General features: G+C 50.9%; 1 protein-coding gene across 1 annotated transcript in view; it reads right to left on the bottom strand.

Annotated features, from left to right (window-relative positions):
* CCDC150 (coiled-coil domain containing 150) overlaps positions 1–22,335 on the bottom strand; it is a gene marked incomplete at its 3' end in the record, with an annotated part of 49,879 nt that extends 27,544 nt beyond the window's left edge. Inside the window, exons 1-11 of the mRNA XM_015428363.1 lie at positions 22,190–22,335; positions 17,278–17,498; positions 16,049–16,227; positions 14,882–14,950; positions 13,189–13,305; positions 9,608–9,708; positions 8,747–8,819; positions 7,654–7,746; positions 6,821–6,928; positions 4,955–5,079; positions 3,342–3,519 (exon numbers count right to left, since the gene is read on the bottom strand). Coding sequence (XP_015283849.1) covers positions 3,342–3,519; positions 4,955–5,079; positions 6,821–6,928; positions 7,654–7,746; positions 8,747–8,819; positions 9,608–9,708; positions 13,189–13,305; positions 14,882–14,950; positions 16,049–16,227; positions 17,278–17,498; positions 22,190–22,335 — 1,410 coding nt within the window. The remainder of the gene's footprint in view (positions 1–3,341; positions 3,520–4,954; positions 5,080–6,820; positions 6,929–7,653; positions 7,747–8,746; positions 8,820–9,607; positions 9,709–13,188; positions 13,306–14,881; positions 14,951–16,048; positions 16,228–17,277; positions 17,499–22,189) is intronic.
* Between the last annotated feature and the right edge of the window lie 501 nt (positions 22,336–22,836).

The raw sequence follows: 22,836 nt of genomic DNA, 5'->3' as shown, positions 1-22,836 counted from the left end.
TCTTTCCCATGCATAATCTTATAAACCTCGATCATGTCACCCCTCAGTCGTCTTTTCTCCAAGCTAAAGAGCCCTAAGCGCTTTAACCTTTCCTCATAGGGAAAGTGTTCCAACCCTTTTATCATTCGAGTTGCCCTTTTCTGCACTTTTTCCAAAGCTATAATATCCTTTTTAAGGTGTGGTGACTAGAACTGCACACAGTATTCCAAATGAGGTCTCACCATTGATTTATATAGGGGCATTATTATATTGGCTGATCTGTTTTCAATACCCTTCCTAATAATCCCCAGCATAGCATTGGCCTTCTTTATTGCAGTCACACACTGTCTCGACATTTTCAGTGAGTTATCCACTACAACTCCAAGATCTCTCTCTTGCTCAGTCTCTGCCAGTTCAGACCCCATCAATGTGTATTTATATTTAGGATTTTTGGCTCCAATGTGCATCACCTTGCACTTGGCCACATTGAACCCCATTTGCCATGTTGACGCCCACTCGCCCATCCTTGACAGATCCCCTTGGAGTGCCTCACAATCCTCACTGGTTTTCACCACCCTGAACAACTTTGTATCATCCGCAAATTTAGCCACTTCACTGCTTACTCCCATCTCCAAATCATTAATGAACAAGTTAAAAAGCAGTGGACCAAGTACTGATCCCTGCGGTACCCCACTGCTTACCACCCTCCACTGAGAAAATTGCCCACCTACACTCACTCTCTGTTTTCTATGAACTAGCCAGTTTTTGATCCATAAAAGGACTTGTCCTTCTATCCCATGATTTTTGAGCTTACTTAGGAGCCTTTGATGAGGAACTTTATCAAAAGCTTTCTGGAAGTCAAGGTAAATAATATCTATTGGATCCCCCTTGTCCACATGTTTGTTCACCCCCTCAAAGAACACTAACAGGTTAGTGAGACAAGATCTTCCCTTACAGAAACCGTGCTGAGTCTGCCTCAATAGGTTTTGTTCATCTATGTGCCTACTAATTCTTTCCTTAATAATGGTTTCCACCAATTTACCCGGTATCGACGTCAGACTGACTGGCCTGTAATTTCCCGGATCTCCTCTGGAACCCTTTTTAAAGATGGGAGTGACATTAGCTACCTTCCAATCCTCAGGAATGGAGGCAGATTTTAAGGAAAGATTACATATCTTTGTCAGGAGATCTACAAGTTCACATTTGAGTTCTTTCAGAACTCTCGGATGTATGCCATCTGGGCCTGGTGATTTTTCAGTTTTTAAGTTGTCTATCAGTTTTAGGACCTCCTCTCTCGTCACCTCAATCTGACTCAGGTCTTTCAACACCCCTCCTGAAATCAGTGGTTCTGGAGTGGGCAAGCACTTCTCATCTTCCACAGTGAAGACGGAGGCAAAAAATGCATTTAGCTTCTCAGCCATTTCCCTATCATCCTTCAATACTCCTTTTACCCCTTGGTCGTCCAAGGGCCCCACTGCCTCCCTGGCTGGTTTCCTGTTTCTAATGTATTTGAAGAAAGTTTTATTGTTGGTTTTTACGTTTTTTGCTATATGCTCCTCATATTCCCTTTTTGCCTGCCTGACCTCAGACTTGCATTTTATTTGCCATAGCCTGTGTTCCGTTTTATCAGCCTCACTGTGACTAGCTTTCCACTGCTTAAAGGAATTCTTTTTACTTTTTACAGCCTCCATTACTCTGTTTGTTAACCATGCAGGCTTTTTCCTATACCTGTTTGTGCCTTTCCTAACCTGCGGAATATATATTTTTTGAGCTTCTAGGATCGTAGTTTTAAATAGATCCCAAGCTTCCCCAATTGTTTTGACCCTTTCTACTTTTCCTTTCAGTTTCCTCCCCACGTGTCCCCTCATATCAGAGAAATTACCCCTTTTAAAGTTAAAAATGGTTGTGTGAGTCTTTTTGGCCAATTCTCTATTTGTACAAATGATGAACTCAACAACATTATGATCACTGTTTCCAAGCGGTGCAATCACTTTTACATCTCTCACCAGGTCTTGAGTGTTACTTAGGACCAAATCAAGGATCGCCTCTCCCCTGGTAGGTTCCGTGACCATCTGCTCCATAGCACAGTCATTTAGAGTGTCTAGAAACTCAATCTCTTTTTCCCGGCTAGAACACATATTGACCCAATCAATGTGTGGGTAGTTAAAATCACCTATTATTACACAGTGTTTTTGTCTAGTTGCTATCTTTAAGGCATTCATCATTTTATAATCCTCCTCTATCTTTTGATCTGGTGGGCGATAACAAACTCCCAGTGTTAAGTTTCCTTTTGGCCCCCCTATTTCAACCCATAGAACTTCCAGAAGCGAATCCAATTCACTTAGCCTCTCAATCTTTCTAGACTTTATACCCTCTCTGACATACAGAGCTACCCCACCTCCAACCCTTCCCCCCCTATCCTTCCGATATAATATATAACCGGGAATCACTGTGTCCCACTGATTTTCCTCATCCCACCAAGTTTCAGAAATACCCACAATGTCTATTTTTCCCTCCCTCACCAAGCACTCCAACTCCCCGATTTTACCTCGGACACTTCTAGCATTTGTATAGAAACAGCTGTAATTTCCCTTACAAGTTAAGCCTGCATCCTTCCTCTTGCTATCTCGAGTCGTTGTCCGGCAGTCCATGTCACCAGCCATGGCCTCTGTGGACAATTTCAATCCACCTCCCTGTAGAAAAGCAACCGGTACCCCCTCACCTCTCTCAGATGAGCCAACCCGAACCAGAGACTTTTCATCTCCTGTCGGCTTTCCCCCAATATTCAGTTTAAAAGCTGCTCTGCCACCTTTTTGATTTTAAGTGCCAGCAGCCTGGTTCCTTCTCGGGACAAGTGGAGACCGTCTCGCCTGTACAGCTCCCTCTTGTTCCAAAAAGTATCCCAGTGCCTAACAAACCTGAACCCTTCTCCCCTACACCATCGTCTCATCCACGCATTGAGACTCCTGATCTCTGCCTGTCTCTCCGGCCCTGCGGGGGGGGGATGTTTGATTTCACTATAAGTCAGAGGCCCTTATACTGAAGGCTATTCCTGACACAAGCTGTATACGTGTTCTTTAGTACTGGATCCATCAATAAACACTTATCTTCTTCTGAAGCCCTGTGTGGTGTGACCTGACTAATGACCCTGACAGAATCCTTCCGCAACTCGCATACAACTATCCTGACTTTATGGTCACAGTCGTTCTGACACGCCAAAGAGAGGGAGAACCGAGCCCCTTCCTGGTTCTTGCACGGCTGACAAGGAACAACGGGCATCTCCTTCGTCAGCATGAAGTATCGAGTCAGGCATGAAATATTAACATCCTTAAATTAAAGAACCCAGCAACTATGCACCGTACCTCTTCCGCTAGCCGCTCCTTCTCCTTCAGCAGAGAATCCCTCCCCTGCAGCGCTGCCCCCAGCTCACTCTGTAACCTGGTCACCGCCGCCTCCAGGAGCTCCTTTTGGGCGGCCATGGTCTCCGCGACTTCACCGGCTTTCCGCTTGCAGTCGGCATGCTCGGCGCGGAGGGCCTCCCTGCAACAGCGAGGCGGGTACATGTCGTGGCAGTTTGGTAGCTGGTGCCTGAGATTTTCATAGCGGTAGCAAGGACCTGGATGGCCCAGGCTAGCCCGATCTCGTCAGATCTCGGAAGCTAAGCAGGGTCGGCTCTGGTCAGAACTTGAATGGGAGACCACCAAGGAAGCCCAGGGTTGCTACGCAGAGGCAGGCAAATGGGGAATCACTTTTGTTCACCTGACCTGACGTGGATGGCCCAGGCTAGCCCGATCTCGTTGGATCTTGGAAGCCAAGCAGCGTTGGCCCTAGTCTGTACTTGGGTGAGAGACCCTCCAAGGAAGTCCAGGGTTCCTACGCAGAGGCAGGCAATGGCAAACCGCCTCTGTTTTGCCTCTGCCCCGGCCTGGGTTAATCCGGCTAGCCCAGTCTCATCAGATCTTCGAAGTAAACAGGGTTGGCCCCAGTTAGTTTGTGGATGAGAGACCACCAAGGAAGTCCAGAGTTGCTTTGCAGAGGCAGGCAAATGGGAAACCACTTTTGTTCGTATGACCTGACGTGGATTGCTACGCAGAGGCGGGCAATGGCAAACCACCTCTGTCTTGCCTCTTCCCTGACCTGGGTAGATCAGGCTGGCCCAGTCTCCCCAGATCTTAGAAGCTAAGCAGGGCTGGCCCTGGTTAGTACATGGATGGGAGACCACCAAGGAAGTCCAGAGTTGCTTTGCAGAGGCAGGCAAATGGGAAACCACTTTTGTTCGTATGACCTGACGTGGATTGCTACGCAGAGGCGGGCAATGGCAAACCACCTCTGCTCACCTCTTGCCTTGAAGACCCCACGAGGTGTTGCCACGAGTCAGCTGAGACTCGACGCCGCTTTCCACCACCAGGAGGTCCCCTATTCCAAACAGCCGATCCTTGCCGTAATCCCCTCTTGCTTGTAAAGACTCAGGGCTATTTTTGGGCAGGAACGCACAGGAACGGAGTTCCGGCTGGCTCATGAGTTGGCCACGCCCAGCAGGAACTCATTAGCATAATAGGCCACACCCAACAGCAGGAACTCATTAGGATTGGCTACATTAGGGGTGTGTGGCCTAACATGCAAAGGAGTTCCTGCTACAAAGAAAGCCCTGGTTGACAACAAACAAGGTAAACAGAATAAGAAGCAAAAGGTGGGTGTGTCTGGATGACCCCACTTCTGGTAACATGGGGTGTGTGGCCTAATATGCTAATGAGCTGTGCTGTCATGGGTGTGGCCTAATATGCTAATGAGTTCCTGCTGTTGGGTATGGCCTATTATGCTAATGAGTTCCTGCTGGGCTTTTTCTATTAAAAAGCCCTGTAAAGAGCTTCTATGAAGCCATGAGAAATAAGTTGGGAGCAGGGCGGGGGAGAAAGCCGAGCCGACACCACCCCCTACGAAGCGTGTCACCGCCATCCACTCCGTTCTTACTCACATCCCTTTCTGCAGCTCAGCTTTTTCTTTCTGCAAATTCTGCAGCTCCCCCGTGATGCTGGCCCGGGCGGCGTCCAGAAGCAAGTCTTGTTCTTGCAGCTTCCGGTTGATTCTGTCCTGTTCAGCCTGAAAGGAAGAACTGGAGAGAGCGCTCCAGAAACAATACAATCCCAAGCCAACCGAAATATCTCTCCAACGGCTGGCTGTTAGTGAATCGACAGTCGTTGAATCGAAACAATCTTTTTTTCATATTGTTTAAGGAGGGAGGGAGGGAGGCCGTGAGAGAAATTGCAAAGGGACACTCTGGAACTCCCTCTCCCCATCCTTCGGCTGCGAGGATTGGCCGAGGAGGGCTGCTAGGCAACTGAGTCCCGCATTGCCCGGTGCCTGAGGGAGGCAAACCTTCCGGACCCCGGGAGACACGCACGCGCGGTATAGTTAACCGAGCAAAACTGAAGCTATGCGCTGGCTCTTATGTGTCAACCACGGGGATTCCCTGATTGTGTCATTGCGGGCTGGTTATGACGCAGAAGTAGCCCCGGAACACATGACCAGTGTTCCCTCTAAGCTGAGTGAGTGTGAGCCAGCTCACAGTTTTTTAGCCTCCGGCTCGCACATTTTTTGTCTCCGCTCAGGAAGGGACGGCTCCAGAGCAAACTGATTTATGCAGCAGCCAAATCGTTTCCTCACACCTTTAATGCCAGTCGCTCACAAAGTAGAATTTTTGCTCACAAGACTCCACAGCTTAGATGGAGCATTGTTCACAAGGCCCAGGATGTAACCCTCTCCTCTAGTCTAGCTAAAAGAGAGAAAAGGTGCGGTACCGGGGCTGGACAGCCCACACCAAAGGCCTCGCTGGTGCTGGGCAAAGAGGGATGATGATCTGTGGCACGTGGGGGCCTCCCCCCACCGACTCTCCTTGTGGGTCAGGTGTGGCGCGATGCTCACACTGTTGGATGTGGTTGCTCGGCCATATCCACAGCAGTGGGAGGTGGAGGAGTGCCCTCAGGACTGAGAGGGACCCAGTGGGCCACCCTGCAGGGGCCGGAAGCACGGGAGCTTTTGGCCTTTGACTCTTGGGTTTAAGGTCTGCACTGTCTAATGTAGGGCTGCCAAGTCTGTCTTCCGCCCCCAGCGGGAGACTTTAGGGGTGTTCCTAGAGGGGGCGGGGCATCACCGACGTGATGACGGCACGTTGGGGACATCCACCCCCCCGCCGCCCCGATCTCCAGAAAGGCCAGTTTCCTGCACTTAAAGGAGTCGGCATTTCCCTTTTAAGTACACGGAGCTGGCATTTCCCTGCAAGCCTGATCTCAAGCGGAGATCGGGCTTGGGAGGAAACGCGGGTTCCATGAACTTAAAGGCAGCCTTATAATGGGGTCTGTTAAGGTCTTTGAAAAGTTAGCACTAATCACATGGCGAGCTCGAGGCGGGTTTCTCATGCACGCTCAACACAATGCGCATACAGCAGTGCAACTGAATTTGGGAGCAACGCTCCTTCTGAGCTGCAGAGTCTTGTGAGCAAAAATGGTACTTTGTGAGCGAGCGATTTGGCTGCTGCGTAAATTAAGTTGCTCTGGAGCCACATCCCTTCCTGAGCTAAGAGAAAAACGTGTGAGCCGGAGGCTAAGAAACCATGAGCTAGCTCACACTAATTCAGCTTAGAGGGAACACCACCAAAGATTTATCACCAGCTAAGACCAGCTGTAAGAGCAAAGAGCAGGAGGCAAACCAAAGTCTGGGGTCGGAGGTCAGCAGAAGTCAGAGCGAGATTCTACTCAAAGGAAGGACATTTGTGGGATTTCATCTGGTCTCCAGGAGCCACATAGGACAAGTCACACAGAAGTAGATTCAAAGGATTCCACACCTTAAGGGCAGCCTGGTGGTCCGAGGTAAGTTTAGCGTTCTCCACGGTAACGCTTCGAAGGGTCTCCCTCAGTTCCGCACACTGTTGGTTCAACTGCTCATTAAGCGCCTGAAACAAAAAAGAAAACAGTTTTTTTCCTCCACAAAAGCAGCAAGAATTCTCTGTACAATTGCTAGTTCCACCTTTCTTCCTTAAGAAACAAATGTATTTCTAGCCCTACATGGAAAAGAAGAAGAGGAGGAGGAGGGGGAGGAGGGGGAGATTGGATTTATAACCTGCCCTTCACTACCCAAAGGTGTCTCAGAGCAGCTCACAAACTCCTTTCCCTTCCCCTCCCCACAACAGACACCCTGCAGTGTTCCCTCTAAGCTGAGTTAGTGTGAGCTAGCTCACAGTTTTTTAGCCTCCGGCTCACACATTTTTGTCTTAGCTCAGGAAGGAGGACTCCAGAGCAGACTAATTTATACAGGAGCCACATCGCTCGCTCAGTACTTTAATGCCAGTAGCTCACAAAGTAGAATTTTTGCTCATAAGACTCCACAGCTTAGAGGGAGCCTTGCCTGTGAGGTCGGTGGGGCTGAGGGAGCGCTCTTGAGGATAGCTCTTGAGAGAACAGCTCTGAGAGAACTTGTGGCTGACCCAAGGCCACACCAGCAGCTGCATGCGGAGGAGTGGGGAATCAATCCCGGCTCTCCTAGATTAGAGCCCGCGCTCCTCACCACTACACCAAACCGGCTATATAACCAAAGTGTATCCCGTCCTTTGCAAGGCCAGTTCTCTTTTCCGTCCTGGATAATTTTGGATGAAGACCGTGAGACGACTGCGTTCTTTACCTGGACTTTCCCACCCATCTCTTGCAAGGCGGTTATTTCCGATCGCAGCTTCAGGTTCTCCTCGTGTTCTCTGCTGAAAGACAGCTGGGCAGCCTAGTGGAAAAGGGGGGTAAATTTTCCCTGGGGAAAAACGACCATTTAACAGGTAAAACCTGCGGTCAACCGAGGAACACCGGCCAATCCCATTGTCCTGTCCATTAACCCCCATCCACTGGCCAAGGTTTGGGGCAGCAAGTAAAGACAGCAGAAAAATCAAGCTACAACCTGTCGAAAAACCCCAAAAGGCCAAAAAAGGTTGAGGAAAAAGGGCGTGGATGTGTACAGGAATATCTTTTGGGATTGTGTCAGCCAGAATTGCGTTGAAGATTTAGTTTCAACAACCCAGCATAATAAATAACCTCACTAGAAGCATCAGTAAATGGAGTCACAAAGTTGCCACCAAAAAGATAAAAGTCGTAGAACGGATAAAAGGAATTATTTCTTCACCCAAAGAGTGATTAACATTTGGAATTCACTGCCACAGGAAGTGGTGGCGGCTACAAGCAGGGACGGCTTCAAAAGGGAATTAGGTAAGCATATGGAGCAGAGGTCCATCAGTGGCCACAAGCTATAGATAGAGGCTCAGGGGCAAGTGATGCTCTGTCATCTTGGTGCTTGGGGGGGGGGGCAACAGTGGGAGGGCTTCTAATGTCCTGGCCCCACTGGTGGACCTCCTGATGGCACCTGGTATTTCTGGCCACTGTGTGACACAGAGTGTTGGGCTGGATGTGCCATTGGCCTGATCCAACATTGGCATCTCTTATGTTCTTAGCGAAACTTCTTCGCCCGTTGCCATCAGGTCGTATATCTGGTTCATAATGAGATGAACTATCTCCAAAATTACAAAAAACAACAACAACCCCCCAATATTATGCGGTTTCACAAGACTAAAAAAAGCCATTCAGTTCTTGATGCGTTACAATCACAATTATTTTGTTCTGCTTTCTGTTTATTAAAGGATATTCATTTTGTTCATTCTTTATGGGTTTTTAAATAGATTCAAGTGGGCAGCCACATTGGTATGCAGCAGCAGATTCTCCCTTTATGAACTTACTTTCTCTTCTTCACTGAGCTTGGAAATGGTGTTCTCTCGGGATTCTGGAACAGAGCCCAACAAAAACAGCCACCAGTTAAAACACTCACTTTTTCCTATCAACGTGGTTTTATTATTGGGTTCATACCCCGCCCTTCATTACCCGAAGGAGTCTCAGAGCGGCTCACAATCCCCTCCCCCTCCCCACAACAGACACCCTGTGAGCAGCGTTCCCTCTAAGCTGAGTGAGTGTGAGCTAGCTCACTGTTTTTTAGCCTCTGGCTCACACATTTTCATCTTCGCTCAGGAAGGAGGGCTCCAGAGCAAACTGATTCACGCAGTAGTCAAATTGCTCGCTCACAACCTTAATGCCGGCAGCTCACAAAGTAGAATTTTTGCTCACAAGACTCCACGGCTTAGAGGGAATATTGCCTGTGGGGTAGGTGGGGATGAGAGAGCTCTTTCGAGGACTGCCCTTGAGAGAACAGCTCTGAGACAACTTGTGACTGGCCCAGCAGCTGCATGTGGAGGAGTGGGGAATCAAACACGGTCCCCCCAGATTAGAGTCTGTGCTCCTAACCACGACACCAAAAAAGAAGAAGAGCTGGATTTCTACCCCACCCTTCACTCAGAGTCTTCAGAGCGGCTTACAGTCTCCTTTCCCTTCCTCTCCCCATAACGGACACCCTGGGAGGTCGGTGGGGCTGAGAGAGCTCTGAGAGAAACTGCAAGGTGTTGGGGAAAGGCATTAACCCCTCTGGCTTGGGAAGAAAGGGTGCATGGAAAACGTTAAAAAGAGATTGTCCCGTGATTATTGCTGGCGCTTCACTTGTAAAGAAAAACAAGCTTTGGGGGGATTGCGGGGATCGCAGTTCCCCCGGGTGCTCCAGCTGGACGGCCCTCCCCTCCTCCTTCCGCAGCCTCTCCTGCGCTGCCTCGATGTCCTGGCGCAGGGCGCTGCAGTCCTGCTGCAGAAGGTGCACCTGGAACGACACCCAGACGAGAGGCGGATAGCTTGGGATACTCGCCTTCGGCACGGCAGCTTCGAGGCCGTGCTGATGCCATTCCTCGAGGCCGGTGGCCTTCAGCCCACGGGTTGGGGGCACTCGGATGAGTCACACAGCCTCCACCCAGTGTTCCTTCTAAGCTGAGTTAGTGTGAGCCAGCTCACAGTCTTTTTAGCCTCCGGCTCACACGTTTTTATCCTGACTCAGGGAGGATGGGGCTCCAGAGCAAGCTTATATATGCAGCGGCCAAATCGCTCGCTCACAACTTTCATGCCGGTAGCTCACAAAGAAGAAGTTTTGCTCACAAGACTCCACGGCTTAGAGGGAGCACTGCCCCCACCCGCTGGGTTGCGAGCCTCTATGGAGCTGCCCCCGTTCCTGCTATCCGGAGAGTCTGGAAAGAACTCTGGAGAGAACTGCGTACAGTTCTTTTCACTGCACCTCAAAAAAGATATTATAGCACTGGGAAAATGGGCAGAAAAGGGCAACTCAAACGATTAAGGGGATGGAATGCTTCCCTAACGAAGAAAGGGTAAAGAGGTTGGGGCCACAGTGGGAGGGCTTCTGGACTTCTGGTCCCACTGGTGGACCTCCTGATGGCACCTGGTGTTTTTGGCCGCTGTGTGACAGAGTGTTGGACTGGATGGGTCACTGGCCTGATCCAACATGGCTTCCCTTATGTTCTTAGGTGTAGGGCAGTGACGCTCTGTCTTCTTGGTGCTTGGGGGGCGCCACAGTGCGAGGGCTTCTGGAGTTCTGGCCCCGCTGGTGGACCTCCTAATGGCACCTGGTGTTTTTGGCCGCTGTGTGACAGAGTGTTGGACTGGATGGGTCACTGGCCTGATCCAACATGGCTTCCCTTATGTTCTTAGGTGTAGGGCAGTGACGCTCTGTCTTCTTGGTGCTTGGGGGGCGCCACAGTGCGAGGGCTTCTGGAGTTCTGGCCCCGCTGGTGGACCTCCTAATGGCACCTGGTGTTTTTGGCCGCTGTGTGACAGAGTGTTGGACTGGATGGGTCACTGGCCTGATCCAACATGGCTTCCCTTATGTTCTTAGGTGTAGGGCAGTGACGCTCTGTCTTCTTGGTGCTTGGGGGGCGCCACAGTGCGAGGGCTTCTGGAGTTCTGGCCCCGCTGGTGGACCTCCTAATGGCACCTGGTGTTTTTGGCCGCTGTGTGACAGAGTGTTGGACTGGATGGGTCACTGGCCTGATCCAACATGGCTTCCCTTATGTTCTTAGGTGTAGGGCAGTGACGCTCTGTCTTCTTGGTGCTTGGGGGGCGCCACAGTGCGAGGGCTTCTGGAGTTCTGGCCCCGCTGGTGGACCTCCTAATGGCACCTGGTGTTTTTGGCCGCTGTGTGACAGAGTGTTGGACTGGATGGGTCACTGGCCTGATCCAACATGGCTTCCCTTATGTTCTTAGGTGTAGGGCAGTGACGCTCTGTCTTCTTGGTGCTTGGGGGGCGCCACAGTGCGAGGGCTTCTGGAGGTCTCGCCCTACTGGTGGCCCTCCTGATGGCCCCTGAGTTTTTGGCCGCTGTATGACACAGAGAGTTGGACTGGACGAGCCACTGGCCTGATCCAGCATGGCTTCCCTTATGTTCTTAGGTGTAGGGCAGTGACGCTCTGTCTTCTTGGTGCTGGGGGGGGGCACAGTGGGCGGGCTTCTGGAGTTCTGGCCCCGCTGGTGGACCTCCTGATGGCACCTGGTGTTTTTGGCCACTGTGTGACACAGAGTGTTGGACTGGATGGGTCACTGGCCTGATCCAACATTGGCTTCTCTTATGTCTAGGGCAGTGATGCTCTGTCTTCTTGGTGCTTGGGGGGCGCCACAGTGTAAGGGCTTCTGGAGGTCTGCCCCCCCTGGTGGACCTCCTAATGGCCCCTGAGTTTTTGGCCACTCTGGGCCAGTGTTGGACTGGATGGGCCATTGGCCTGATCCAACAGGGTATGATGAAATTGGACTAGCCTGGACCAGCCGGATCAGGGCCTGACACCCAATAAAAGATGGGGGTTTGAATGGTTAAGTGGGGAAAGTGTTGTTTTTGGTGGCAACCCGGTCAGCCCCCCGTGGTCTTCAGGCTTTCCAGGCCTTTCGCGCTTGGCTGGTAGCATGGAATCCGTTCAGTTGCGAGCAGGTGGTCTCACAGTCGCATGACAGGAAGGGAAGGAACCAGAGCGATGATCTTAGCGGTGTCAAGGCCAGGACAGTGAGCGGCAGGCCCAGAAAGTTAGGGACAATAAGTACAAGCCAAGCACCGGGAGGTGCAGCGTAGTGGAGAGCAGGCCAAGATGTGGACTAGGCAGCAAGACTTAAGGACATAAGAGAAGCCCTGTTGGATCAGGCCAGTGGCCCCTCCAGTCCAACACTCTGTATCACACAGAGGCCAGAAATACCAGGCGCCATCAGGAGGTCCACCAGTGGGGCCAGGGCACTAGAAGCCCTCCCACTGTTGACCAAGAACATAAGAGAAGCCCTGTTGGATCAGGCCAGTAGCCAATCCAGTCCAACACGGGCCAAAACCCAGGGGCCCTGAAGAGGGCAACCAGGGGGGCCAGAGCTCCAGAAGCCCCCCCCCCCACTGTGGTCCCTCAAGCACCAAGAAGACAGAGCATCCCTGCCCCAGACATAAGAGAAGCCATGTTGGATCAGGCCAATGGCCCACCCAGACCAACACTGTGGAGCACACAGGGGCCATCAGGAGGTCCAGCAGTGGGGCCAGAACTCCAGAAGCCCTCCCACTGTTGCCCCCCAGCACCAAGGAGACAGAACATCACTGACCCAGACATAAGACTATAAGAGAAGCCATGTTGGATCAGGTCAATGGCCCATCCAGTCCAACATTCTTTGTCACACAGTGGCCAGAACCCAGGTGCCATCAAGAGATCCACCAGAGGGGCCAGAACTCCAGAAGCCCTCCCCCTGTTGCCCCCCAAGCTGTCCCTGCTTAGTACTTGGATGGGAGACCACCAAAGAAGTCCAGGGCAGACGATGGCAAACGACCTCTGTTTGTCTGCCTGGACCTTGATAGCCCAGGCTTACCTGATCTCGTCAGATCTTTGAAGCGAATCAGGGTCGGCCGTGGTTAATATTTGGACGGGAGACCACCAAGGAAGTCCAGGGTTGGTACGCAGAGGCAGGCAATGGCAAACCACCTCTGAACGCCTCTTGCCTTGAAAACCCAATGGAGTGGCCATAAGTCGGTTGCAACTTGATGGCACTTTGCACACACTCACACAGCAGCCATCAGATCCTAGTGACTTTCAGCTCCTTTAAGCCAACTGTCTGTTTAATTTTTAGCACGTTTTAAATCCTTGATTTGTAGTACTACGTAAGACTATTTAAACTTCAATAGCACGCTTTGGTAACAGTCGGAGTTGGTAGCAGTGTCCTACAAACTGCACTATTGGGTTAAAGCCCCCAGGAAGGACGGATGTGGCCAAAATGTACCAACCTGCTTCCGTTCTTTTTCCACCGTCTGCTCCATATCCTGCACCCGATACAGCAGGACCGCTTGGGATTCTTCCAAAGACTTCCTCAGGCTAGATTCCTTAGAGAGCTGCTCTCTTAGCTAGAAGACATTTTTTTTAAAAAAGTCAAGTGGGTGAATGAATTGAGTAACCAACACTGGATCCCCCTTTTGACCTTACTGCAAGAACTAAGCCCTGTCAGTCTGTTTTGAGTGATGGCTCAGATTTCTCAGACAAAGAGCTACCTGCTAGCCCTGAACCGGTAACTGAACAGCTGGCTGCTTCTGGCTCTGAGCCAGAAGGAAAACAAGAAGAGATCAGGTTACCGTCTGATCAGTAGTCACAGACTCCAGCTGAAACCGATCCAACACTTTGTGGCTCTGAAGCAGTAAACAAGTCTTCAGCAGCTTCTCCCAGCCCACCTAGCTGACCCACACCCCTGCAGCACCGACACTGTCAGAGATGAGCTGAGTTGCAGGAAAGGAGGAGTGCGAGACTCATGGCGTGTCATCAGCTGTCAACTGTTGAGGTGAATGAGTCGTTTCAGGGTGACTGCCAAGGAATTGGCTGGGAGTTTAGCTCATTAAGACTTGGCTATAAATTCAGCCAGGAGAATTGGCAGTTTGTGGATGTAATGAGTACACTTAGCTACTGAGCCACCAACCTTGCTGCTACTGGACCTCTGCAACCTTGACCCTGGGGACTTCTGCATGCCAAGCAGATGCTCTACCACTGAACCACAGCCCCTCTTCATGGCTCTCCAGGGTCTCAGGCAGAGGTCTTTCCCATCACCTTCTGCCTGGTCCTTTTAACTGGATGTGCTGGTACTTGAACCTGGGGACTTCTGCATGCCAAGCGGAGGCTCTACCACTGAGCCACAGACCCTCTCCATGGCTCTCCAGGGTCTCAGGCAGAGGTCTTTCCCATCACCAGTTGGCTGGTCCTTTTAACTGGAGATGCCGGGGATTGAACCTGGGACCTCCTGCATGCTGAGCGGAGGCTCTACCACTGAGCCACAGCCCCCCCCCCCCCCCGATAATACTGACCTGGACAGACCAGAGCCACAGGAGTGATGCCCCCTCCTGAATGTGCCTGCCCCCCTCCCCGGGAGGTGGAGGGAGCCTGGGGTAGACATGTGGTATGGTGTCTTTAAGTGGGGTGGGGTGCGCTGGGGAAAGGCCACCAAGCAGCCTGCAGGTGAGGCTGTCCTGGCCGAGGGGGCCAGAGAACTGGCGAGAGGCCAAGGCCTTGGAGAACAGGGAAGGCACCTCACTGCAGCTGAGCAGGAGGGGAGGGAGAGGCGTGGCCTCACTGAGTCTTCCGGCTTCTGCAGCCGACTTCTCAACTTTGAGAAGTCGGCTGCGGAAGCAGGAAGACCCAACGAGGTTGTACCTCTCCCTCCCCTCCTGCTGGACTGCAGCCCCTCCCCCTCAGAAGGCAACCGCCCCATGTGCCGACATAATTTCTGGCAGGTCAGTTTCGGAAGTGACACAGTCACGTTGGGGGCACTGCCTCCCCCCCCAAAAAAATTTCCTGGCTACGGTCCTGTCAAACATGGTTTTGTGTGCACGCTCATCCCCTAGGGTTAAGAGCCATAGATTCTTGGGCTACTTGGGAAGTTCCGCCTTTACTCTTCTCCCTTTCCCCTGCGAGTAACAGCCGGCCTTCTGCCCTTACCTCCTGCAGGCTGTGGTTCGTTTTGATTTTGGTCGCCCTCAGCTCCTCCGCAGCAATGGCCACGTCTCTCTGCAAAGAACGAAAAACCACATGTCCAACTGAACTTCAGTGGCAGAATGTGGAAAGGCAGAATGTAGAAAGGCAGAACGCAGGAAGGCCTCTCTGCAGACAGGAGCATCTGCCTGCAGCAGTGATTTACCAGCATTTCTGAAACTTGGATTTATGTGGTATAGACAGGGGCACTGACAGTTAATTTTTTGTTTGCCCCCATCGCACAAACACATGAAGCTGCCGTATACTGAATCAGACCCCAGGTCCATCAAAGTCAGTATTGTCTACTCAGACTGGCAGCAGCTCTCCAGGGTCTCAGGCTGAGGTCTTTCCCATCACCTCCTGCCTGGTCCTAATAACTGGAGATGCCGGGGATTGAACCTGGGACCTTCTGCATGCCAAGCAGAGGCTCTGCCACTGAGCCACAGCCCCTCTTTACAGCTCTCCAGGGTCTCAGGCAGAGGTCTTTCCCATCACCTCCTGCCTAGTCCTTTTGACTGGAGATGCCAGGGATTGAACCCGGGACCTTCTGCACGCCAAGCAGAGGCTCTGCCACTGAGCCCCCGCCCCACCCCAAACCTCATGACGTCTTCAGTGATGTAAGCTTCAGACGACATGGCATGGATCTGCCTTATATTGAATCAGATCTTTTGATCCACCAAGGTCACTATTGCCTACTCTGACTGGCAGCAGCTCTCCAGGGTCTCAGGGAGAGGTCTTCCACATCACCTACGATCTGGTTCTTTCTAACTGGAGATGCCGGGGATTGAACCTGGGACCTTCTGCATGCCAAGCAGAGGCTCTGCCACTGAGCCACAGCACCTCCTCCTCACTTCTTATACCCTTAGAAAAGAACCCCACTTCATATAATTTGAAACCAGGGCAAATTCAGGGGGGAGGGGGAAGGATGCTAAGAATATGGAATGCGAAATTGGCAGTGTACGATCACATAAGCCAAAGCCAACCCTAACCTCTCACAGTTTCAGCATTCCCATTTTGGGCAAGAGGGCTCCTTGCAAGCTCGCATCTCCTCCACTGCAGGGGAAATGCAGCCGTCTCTAGAGCTGGGCCGAAGAGTTTCCGGAGACCGGCCCGTTGCCCGAAGCCCCTCGGTACCTTGGTCGCGGTTGCCATCTCCAGGGCGGCGCTGAGCCGTTCCGTCCGCTCGCGGGCTGTCTCCGCCTCCTCTCGTGCGTCACTCAGCTGCTGACGCAGCGTCCTCCCCTCCGCCTGAAGCACCTTCAGCTCCTGCAGGTGCTCCTCCTGGATCGTGTCCAGGCGCTGCTCGAGATTGGCTGCCGGACAGCAAGGGAGAACGGGAGAAGAAGAGAAGAAGAAGAAGAAGAGATTGGATTTATACCCCGCCCTTCACTTGGAGTCTCAGAGCGGCTTACAAACTCCTTTCCCTTCCCCTCCCCACAACAGACACCCTGTGAGGTGGGTGGGGCTGAGAGAGCTCTGACACAAACTGCTCTTTCAAGGACAGCTGTGCCAGAGCTTGTGACTGACCCACGGTCACATCAGCAGGTACAAGTGGAGGAGTGGGGAATCAAACCTGGTTCTCCCAGATTAGAGTCCGCACACTTAACCACTACACCAAACTGGGAGCAGGGGTCCCGGAACTTTCTGAGCCAGCGGGCACTTTTGACATTTCTTGCTTTCGAACTGCTCGGTTGGCAGGAGCCGGGGCCGGAGACGGGAGCTCACTTCGTCACGCGGCACTCGGGTCTCGAACTGCCGACTTACAGACCTTCCGGTCTGCAGCTCAGCGTCTTAACCTCTGAGCCACCGCGGCCCTTGTCTGTTTTTTAATTCTTTACAAATAAATACATGTATTTTTACATATTATTTTACATTAAGTTTTCATGGCTGGCCCTCTACTCAGTTTGACTTACCCTTGGTTTGATTTAACCTTAGGTTTTAAATAACTACCTTCTCCCTTATGTATTGTTATACTGTTAAATGGTTAACTCTTTTGCCTATTACTTCGACTGTAAACTTTTATTGTAAAGTTCGTATTGTGATGTTGTACAGTCATCTTTTATAATTGAGCTTAAGACCTTTGGTCATAGAAGCTAATAAAAAAAAGGAAAGAACTCTTTTTGCCTGTATTTTACTGGTTTTTCACTTTAAAAATCAAAATTAAAATGTATAAAGATTATTTTTAAAAATAAAAGTATACAAGTATATCAGTTCCTTGCGGTATGTGGACTGCAAGACATTGAGGAGCACAATTTAGGAATGACCGCCACCGAGACCACAGAAACATTAGACACCGGAAAGGGGGGGGAGAAAAGGCATCCAGCTCATCGCAGAGGCCAGCTTTCCCTCCTCTCGTGGAGTACCTGCGTGCTGCGGGTTCAGTTCCTTCTCCGTCTGCAGCCGGAACACGTTCAGCTTCAGGGTCTGCACGACGCTCTCCAGGCGGCACATCCGACCGACCAGCCTCTTGCAGTTCTTCCACAGCGTCTCGTTCTCGCCAACAAACGCCACTCGCGCGCAGATGGGGGCGATGGAGGGGCGATCATCGGAACGCTCCGAAGGTTTGGGAGGAAAGAACTCCACGCTGGGCGAAAAAAAACACGTTAAAAGCCAACATGAACTGAAACGCAATCAGGCATCCCAACAGTGCTAAGTGCGTGGCCACGCTGCAACGATCTAGACCCCGGTGGAGAGGAAGTAAGAACTACTGCACCGGGCGCAGGATGGAGCCGCCGACCGTAGCCGACGCCGAGGACAAGCAAAGAGGAGAAGGAGGAAAAGCTGGAGGGAGCCGAGCCAGCAATGGGCCGAGATGCCGAACTAAGATCAAGAAGAACAACAGCGCCATCTACAGGGTGCTGGTAGGGCAGTCCCCACCCCAATTCAGATGTGGCCATAGTTAGGGATAACAGAGTAACTGTAAGCCGCTCAGAGACCCCCTAGGGGGTTCGAGCGGGGTAGAAGCCGAAAGTAATAAATAAATAAATAAATAAATAAATATTTCTCATCCACAATGATGTGGGGTAACCTGACCTAGATGGCTCAGGCCGCCTTGATCTTGTCAGACCTCGGAAGCAAAGCGGGGTCGGCCCGTGTTAGGACTAGGATGTGAGACTACTGAGGAAGTCCAGGCCGTATGTGGTGCTTTACAAGTGATATTGCAGGCTTAACGGTGCCTCTTTAAAGATATATGCATCAATAGCGTCAGTATCTTTCTACTAACACAAAAGATTCTCAGACACTTAACTTAGAATAACTCCAACAGGGTATTACAATTTTTAACAACCATATTTTGTTTGAGACGCTCTCTTTTTCTGTAGTCTTCTCTGGGAAGAGATTGTTAGAACCAGGGCTCTTTTTGTAGACAAAGTCCAGCAGGAACATATTAGCATAATAGACCACTCCCAACATCAGAAACTCATTAGCATATCAGGCCACACCCCTGACAGCACAGCTCATTAGCACATTAGGCCGCACCCCCATGTTACCAGAAGTCTGGTCATCCAGCCACACCCACCTTTTGCTTCTTATTCTGTTTACCTTGTTTGTTGTCAAAACCCAGGGCTTTTTTGTAGCAGGAACCCCTTTGCATGTTAGGCCACACACCCCTAACGTAGCCAATCCCAATGAGTTTCTGCTGTTGGGTGTGGCCTATTATGCTAATGAGTTTCTGCTGGGCGTGGACTCGGGAGCCAGCCGGAACTCCGTTCCTGTGCGTTCCTGCCCAAAAATAGCCCTGGTTAGAACAGTTCTTTCCAGTGGTAAAGCAAAATGCCTTTATATACTGCTTATAGCAATCCAAAACTGCTACACAGCGACCCAACAGATAACCGCGGGTGTTCTTCCATTTCAATGTCCTCTTTCTCAAGAATCGCCATGTACGTGCAACTAATATAAGGTCGTACAATTAGTATATATAACACTTTACCGGGCATAATTCAAAATGGACTCAAGATAGACCTCAGCCATTCATTCTTACCCAATCAGCTCTTAAGAGAACTTCACCAAAGCTGCCCGAGACCCACGGTCACCACAGCACAAGAACTTCACCCTCACGCTGTTTCAGGTTTCCAAAAGTGCGCGCAGACTCAAAAAGGCTGGGACACCCTGCTATATTGCAGTGAGAGGCGTTTCAAGTTCTTGCGGGGGTGGGTATAACCTACATGGGTAAGAGCGTGTTCTCATTTTTCAACAGATGCGCAGAAGGCTAACTGCGCACAGAGGGGAAGTGTGTCGTCAGAAATGCATCCTTCCAAGCCAAGAGTCACATTTATTAAAGGTGAGTATTGCAGCTTCAGTTGTTCACAAGAGAGAGTGGATCTGTCAGAGTTCTCTCAGCAACTGGGAAGACCTTGCAAATCAAATAAATCAAGCAGCCGGGGCTTGAAAAAGGAAGTGTGTTTATGCTTCTAATTCTGAAACGGATGCTTATCTCTAGGGAAATGGTGGCCAGATGTCATAAGAACATCAGAAAGAGCCCTGCTGGATCAGACCAGTGAGGGTCCATCCAGTCCAGCATCCTGTCTCACACAGTGGCCAACCAGTTCCTCTGGAAGGTCAACAACAGGGCAGAGAGGCCGAGGCCTTCATAAGAACATCAGAAGGGCCCTGCTGGATCAGACCAGTGAGGGTCCATCTATTCCAGCACCCTGTCTCACACAGTGGCCGTCCAGTTCCTCTGGAGGGACAACAAGAAGGCACAGAGGCCGAGGCCTTCCTAAGAACAGAAGAAGAGCACCTGCTGGATCAGACCAGTGAGGGTCCATCCAGTCCAGCATCCTGTCTCACACGGTGGCCAACCAGTTCCTCTGGAAGGTCAACAACAGGGCAGAGAGGCCGAGGTCTTCTCCTGATAAGAATATGAGAAGTGCCCTGCTGGATCAGACCAGTGGTCCATCCAGTCCAGCATCCTGTCTCACACAGTGGCCAACCAGTTCCTCTGGAGGGCCAACAACAGGACACAGAGGCTGAGGCCTCCCCCCAGTATTGCCTCCTGGCTCTGGGAGTCAGAGGCTTAGTGCCTCTGAATGTGGAGGTTCCCCTCAGCCATCATGCCTAGTAGCCACATGAAACCTATCCCTCCATGAATCTATCTAATCCCCTTTGAAAGCGGTCTATTCCTCTGGCCATCACTACAGCCTCTGGCAGTGAATCCCACACTGCAATCACTCTTTGTGTAGCATAGTATTTCCTTTTGTCCGTCCTGCACCTACTCCCCATCAGCTTCATTGGCTGCCCTTCAGTTCTAGTATTTGGGGGGAGAGAGATAGATTTCTCTTTTGTCATCTCTCTGCAACCCATGCCTATTGCACCTCAGGCTTTGGGACATTTCTTGTCCCTTCACCTATTCTCCTTAGATCAGGTCAAATATTAAACAGAATCAGGTTCCTCCCTGTCAGGTCCCACTGCTCTGGAGCCGTCCTCCCTGAGCCGAGACAAAAATGTGTGAGCCGGAGGGTAAAAAACTGTGAGCTGGCTCACACTCACTCAGCTTAGAGGGAACACTGCTCTCAACCCCCACGCATCCTTTTATAAACGTCTCTCGTGTCCCCCCCCTTAGCCGTCTCTTTTTTTAAAGTCCCAGACTCGTCAGCCTTTCTTCATGTCCCAGACTATTGAGTTTCATTGTAAGGAGCGTGTCCTTGACAAACAACATACCCTGTTTCCCCGAAAATAAGACCTACCCAAAAAATAAGCCCTAGCCCAATCCCTCGCTCACAACTTTAATGCCAGTAGCTCACAAAACAGAATTTTTGCTCAGGAGACTCCACAACTTAGAGGGAGCATTGGTAGCAATGCTATGGGGGCCCCCATCCCCTGCCAGTGGGGAGGGGGACCTGGCAACCCTACGCCTTTTCTCTTTAGTGTGTCTTCTTGAGAAAAAATAAATATAAGACAGTGTCTTATTTTCAGGGGAACATGTTAGTTTTCAAGTTCTTCTCATTGTATTTAATTACACGCAATTCTGTTTTGTTATCAGGGCATTTCCTTTCGTTCATTTATTTATAAACCGGCTTTCAAAACATTTCCAAAGTTCTTGAAAAAGAGCCGTTTCTGTCAGAGCTCTCTCAGCCCCACCTGCACCTCACAGGGTGTCTGCTGAGGGGAGGGGAAGGGAAAAGGAGTTTGTAAGCCGCTCTGAGACTCCCTCGGGTAGTGAAGGGTGGGGTGTAAATCCAGTCTCTTCTCCTATACGAAGATTTTAGGTGAAGTCCCCAAATTCTCTTCTCTGGCCAGTTTCTTCATACCTTCCATGCATCTGACGAAGAGAGCTGTGTTTCTCGGGAGCTTGTGCTACAATGAAGTTTGTTAATCTTAAAGGTACTTTATAGACAGGAACTCTCAGTCTGGGGCAAGGGATGCTCTGTATTCTTGGTGCTTGGGGGGGGGGGCAACAGGGGGAGGGCTCCTAGTGTCCTGGCCCCACTGGTGGACCTCCTGAGGGCACCTGGTATTTCTGGCCACTGTGTGACACAGAGTGTTGGACTGGATGGGCCTTTGGCCTGATCCAACATTGGCGTCTCTTATGTTCTTATGTTCTTAAATACAGTTGGCTTGCTCAAAAACATCAACAGTTTCCTTTATCGTTTTATATATGGTTGTATTCAATTAAGAGTTCTGACCTGGGTGACCCAGGCTACCCCAGTCTCATCAGATCTCGGAAGCTAAGCAAGGTTGGCCCTGGTTGGTATTGGATGGGAGACCACCAAGGATCAGGCCCAGTTAGCACTCTGACGGAAGACCACCGTGGAATACCAGAGTCACCATGCAGAGGCAGAGAGCAATCAGAATGTGGAATTCGCTGCCAGAGGGTGTAGTGATGGCCACAGGAATCAACGGCTTTCAAAGGGGATTAGGTAGATTGATGGAGGATAAATCTATCAAAGGCTACTAGCCATGGTGACTGAGGAGAACCTCCGCATTCAGAGGCACTAATCCTCCGGATCCCAGAGCCAGGAGGCAACATTAGGTGAAGACCTCAGCTTTGGCTTCTCTTATGTTCTTATGTAACCAATTTTTTAATAAAACAATAAATGACCCATCTTGATAAAGAATACACAACCACAAATATACACAATAAGACTTATGCAAATTTCAGTGACTCGCAGTGCAGTGCTAGGCTGTTACACCAGTTTAAGGCCAATGAAAACGATGGCCATTGTCTGGAGTAACTCCGCGTAGGCTTCCACTGCTACAAACTCTGATCCGGGGGGACGGGACGCATGAGCTCAAAGCAAGGAAGACGTGGAATTGGGGTGTCCCTTTCAGCTCTACCTGTAGCCCTTCGCGCCCAGGGCCTCCACATCCTTCAGCAACGTGCTCGTCTGCTCTTCCACCACCCTCATCCTCTGGTCCAGGACCGCAAAGGTTTCCGGAGCCGTTGCGTTGACGCTCACGGGGGCAATGATCGGCCTTGCCATCTCGGAGCTCAGCCGCCAGCCAGTTCCCTGCACGTAAGAAACCCTGAGATCTCAGCCAGTTCTAAGGGATCTGACCAACTATTACTACAGCCAGGCTTGGACTGGGACTTTGCTTTGGACCAGTGTGGCCATCTCGAAACTCAGCTGCCCGCAGTAGCTCCTGCTGATCTAGACAGACCAGGGAGCCAGTGTGATGTACTGGCTGAGACTGTCGCATTAGTATCTGGGAGACCCAGGTTCGAATCCTCAGTTGTGCCATGGAATCTCGCTGGGTGACTGTGGGCCAGTCACACTCTCTCAGCCTAACCTACCCCATGGGGTTGCTCTGAGCATAAAACAGAGGAGGGGAGAATAAGGTAAGTTACTTTGCATCCTCATTCGGGAGAAAGGGGAGATATTTATTAGATATACAAACAGACAGACGATAGATACATAGATGACAGAAGAAGAGGAGACTGGATTTACACCCCGCCCTTCACTACCCAAAGGAGTCTCAGAGCC

Source organism: Gekko japonicus, unplaced genomic scaffold (assembly GCF_001447785.1).
Source record: "Gekko japonicus isolate JY-2015 unplaced genomic scaffold, Gekko_japonicus_V1.1 scaffold5139, whole genome shotgun sequence".
In the NCBI taxonomy this organism is placed as follows: Eukaryota; Metazoa; Chordata; class Lepidosauria; order Squamata; family Gekkonidae; genus Gekko; species Gekko japonicus.
The sequence above is the reverse complement of the archived record's forward strand: the minus strand, read 5'-3'. Positions and strand labels throughout refer to the sequence as shown.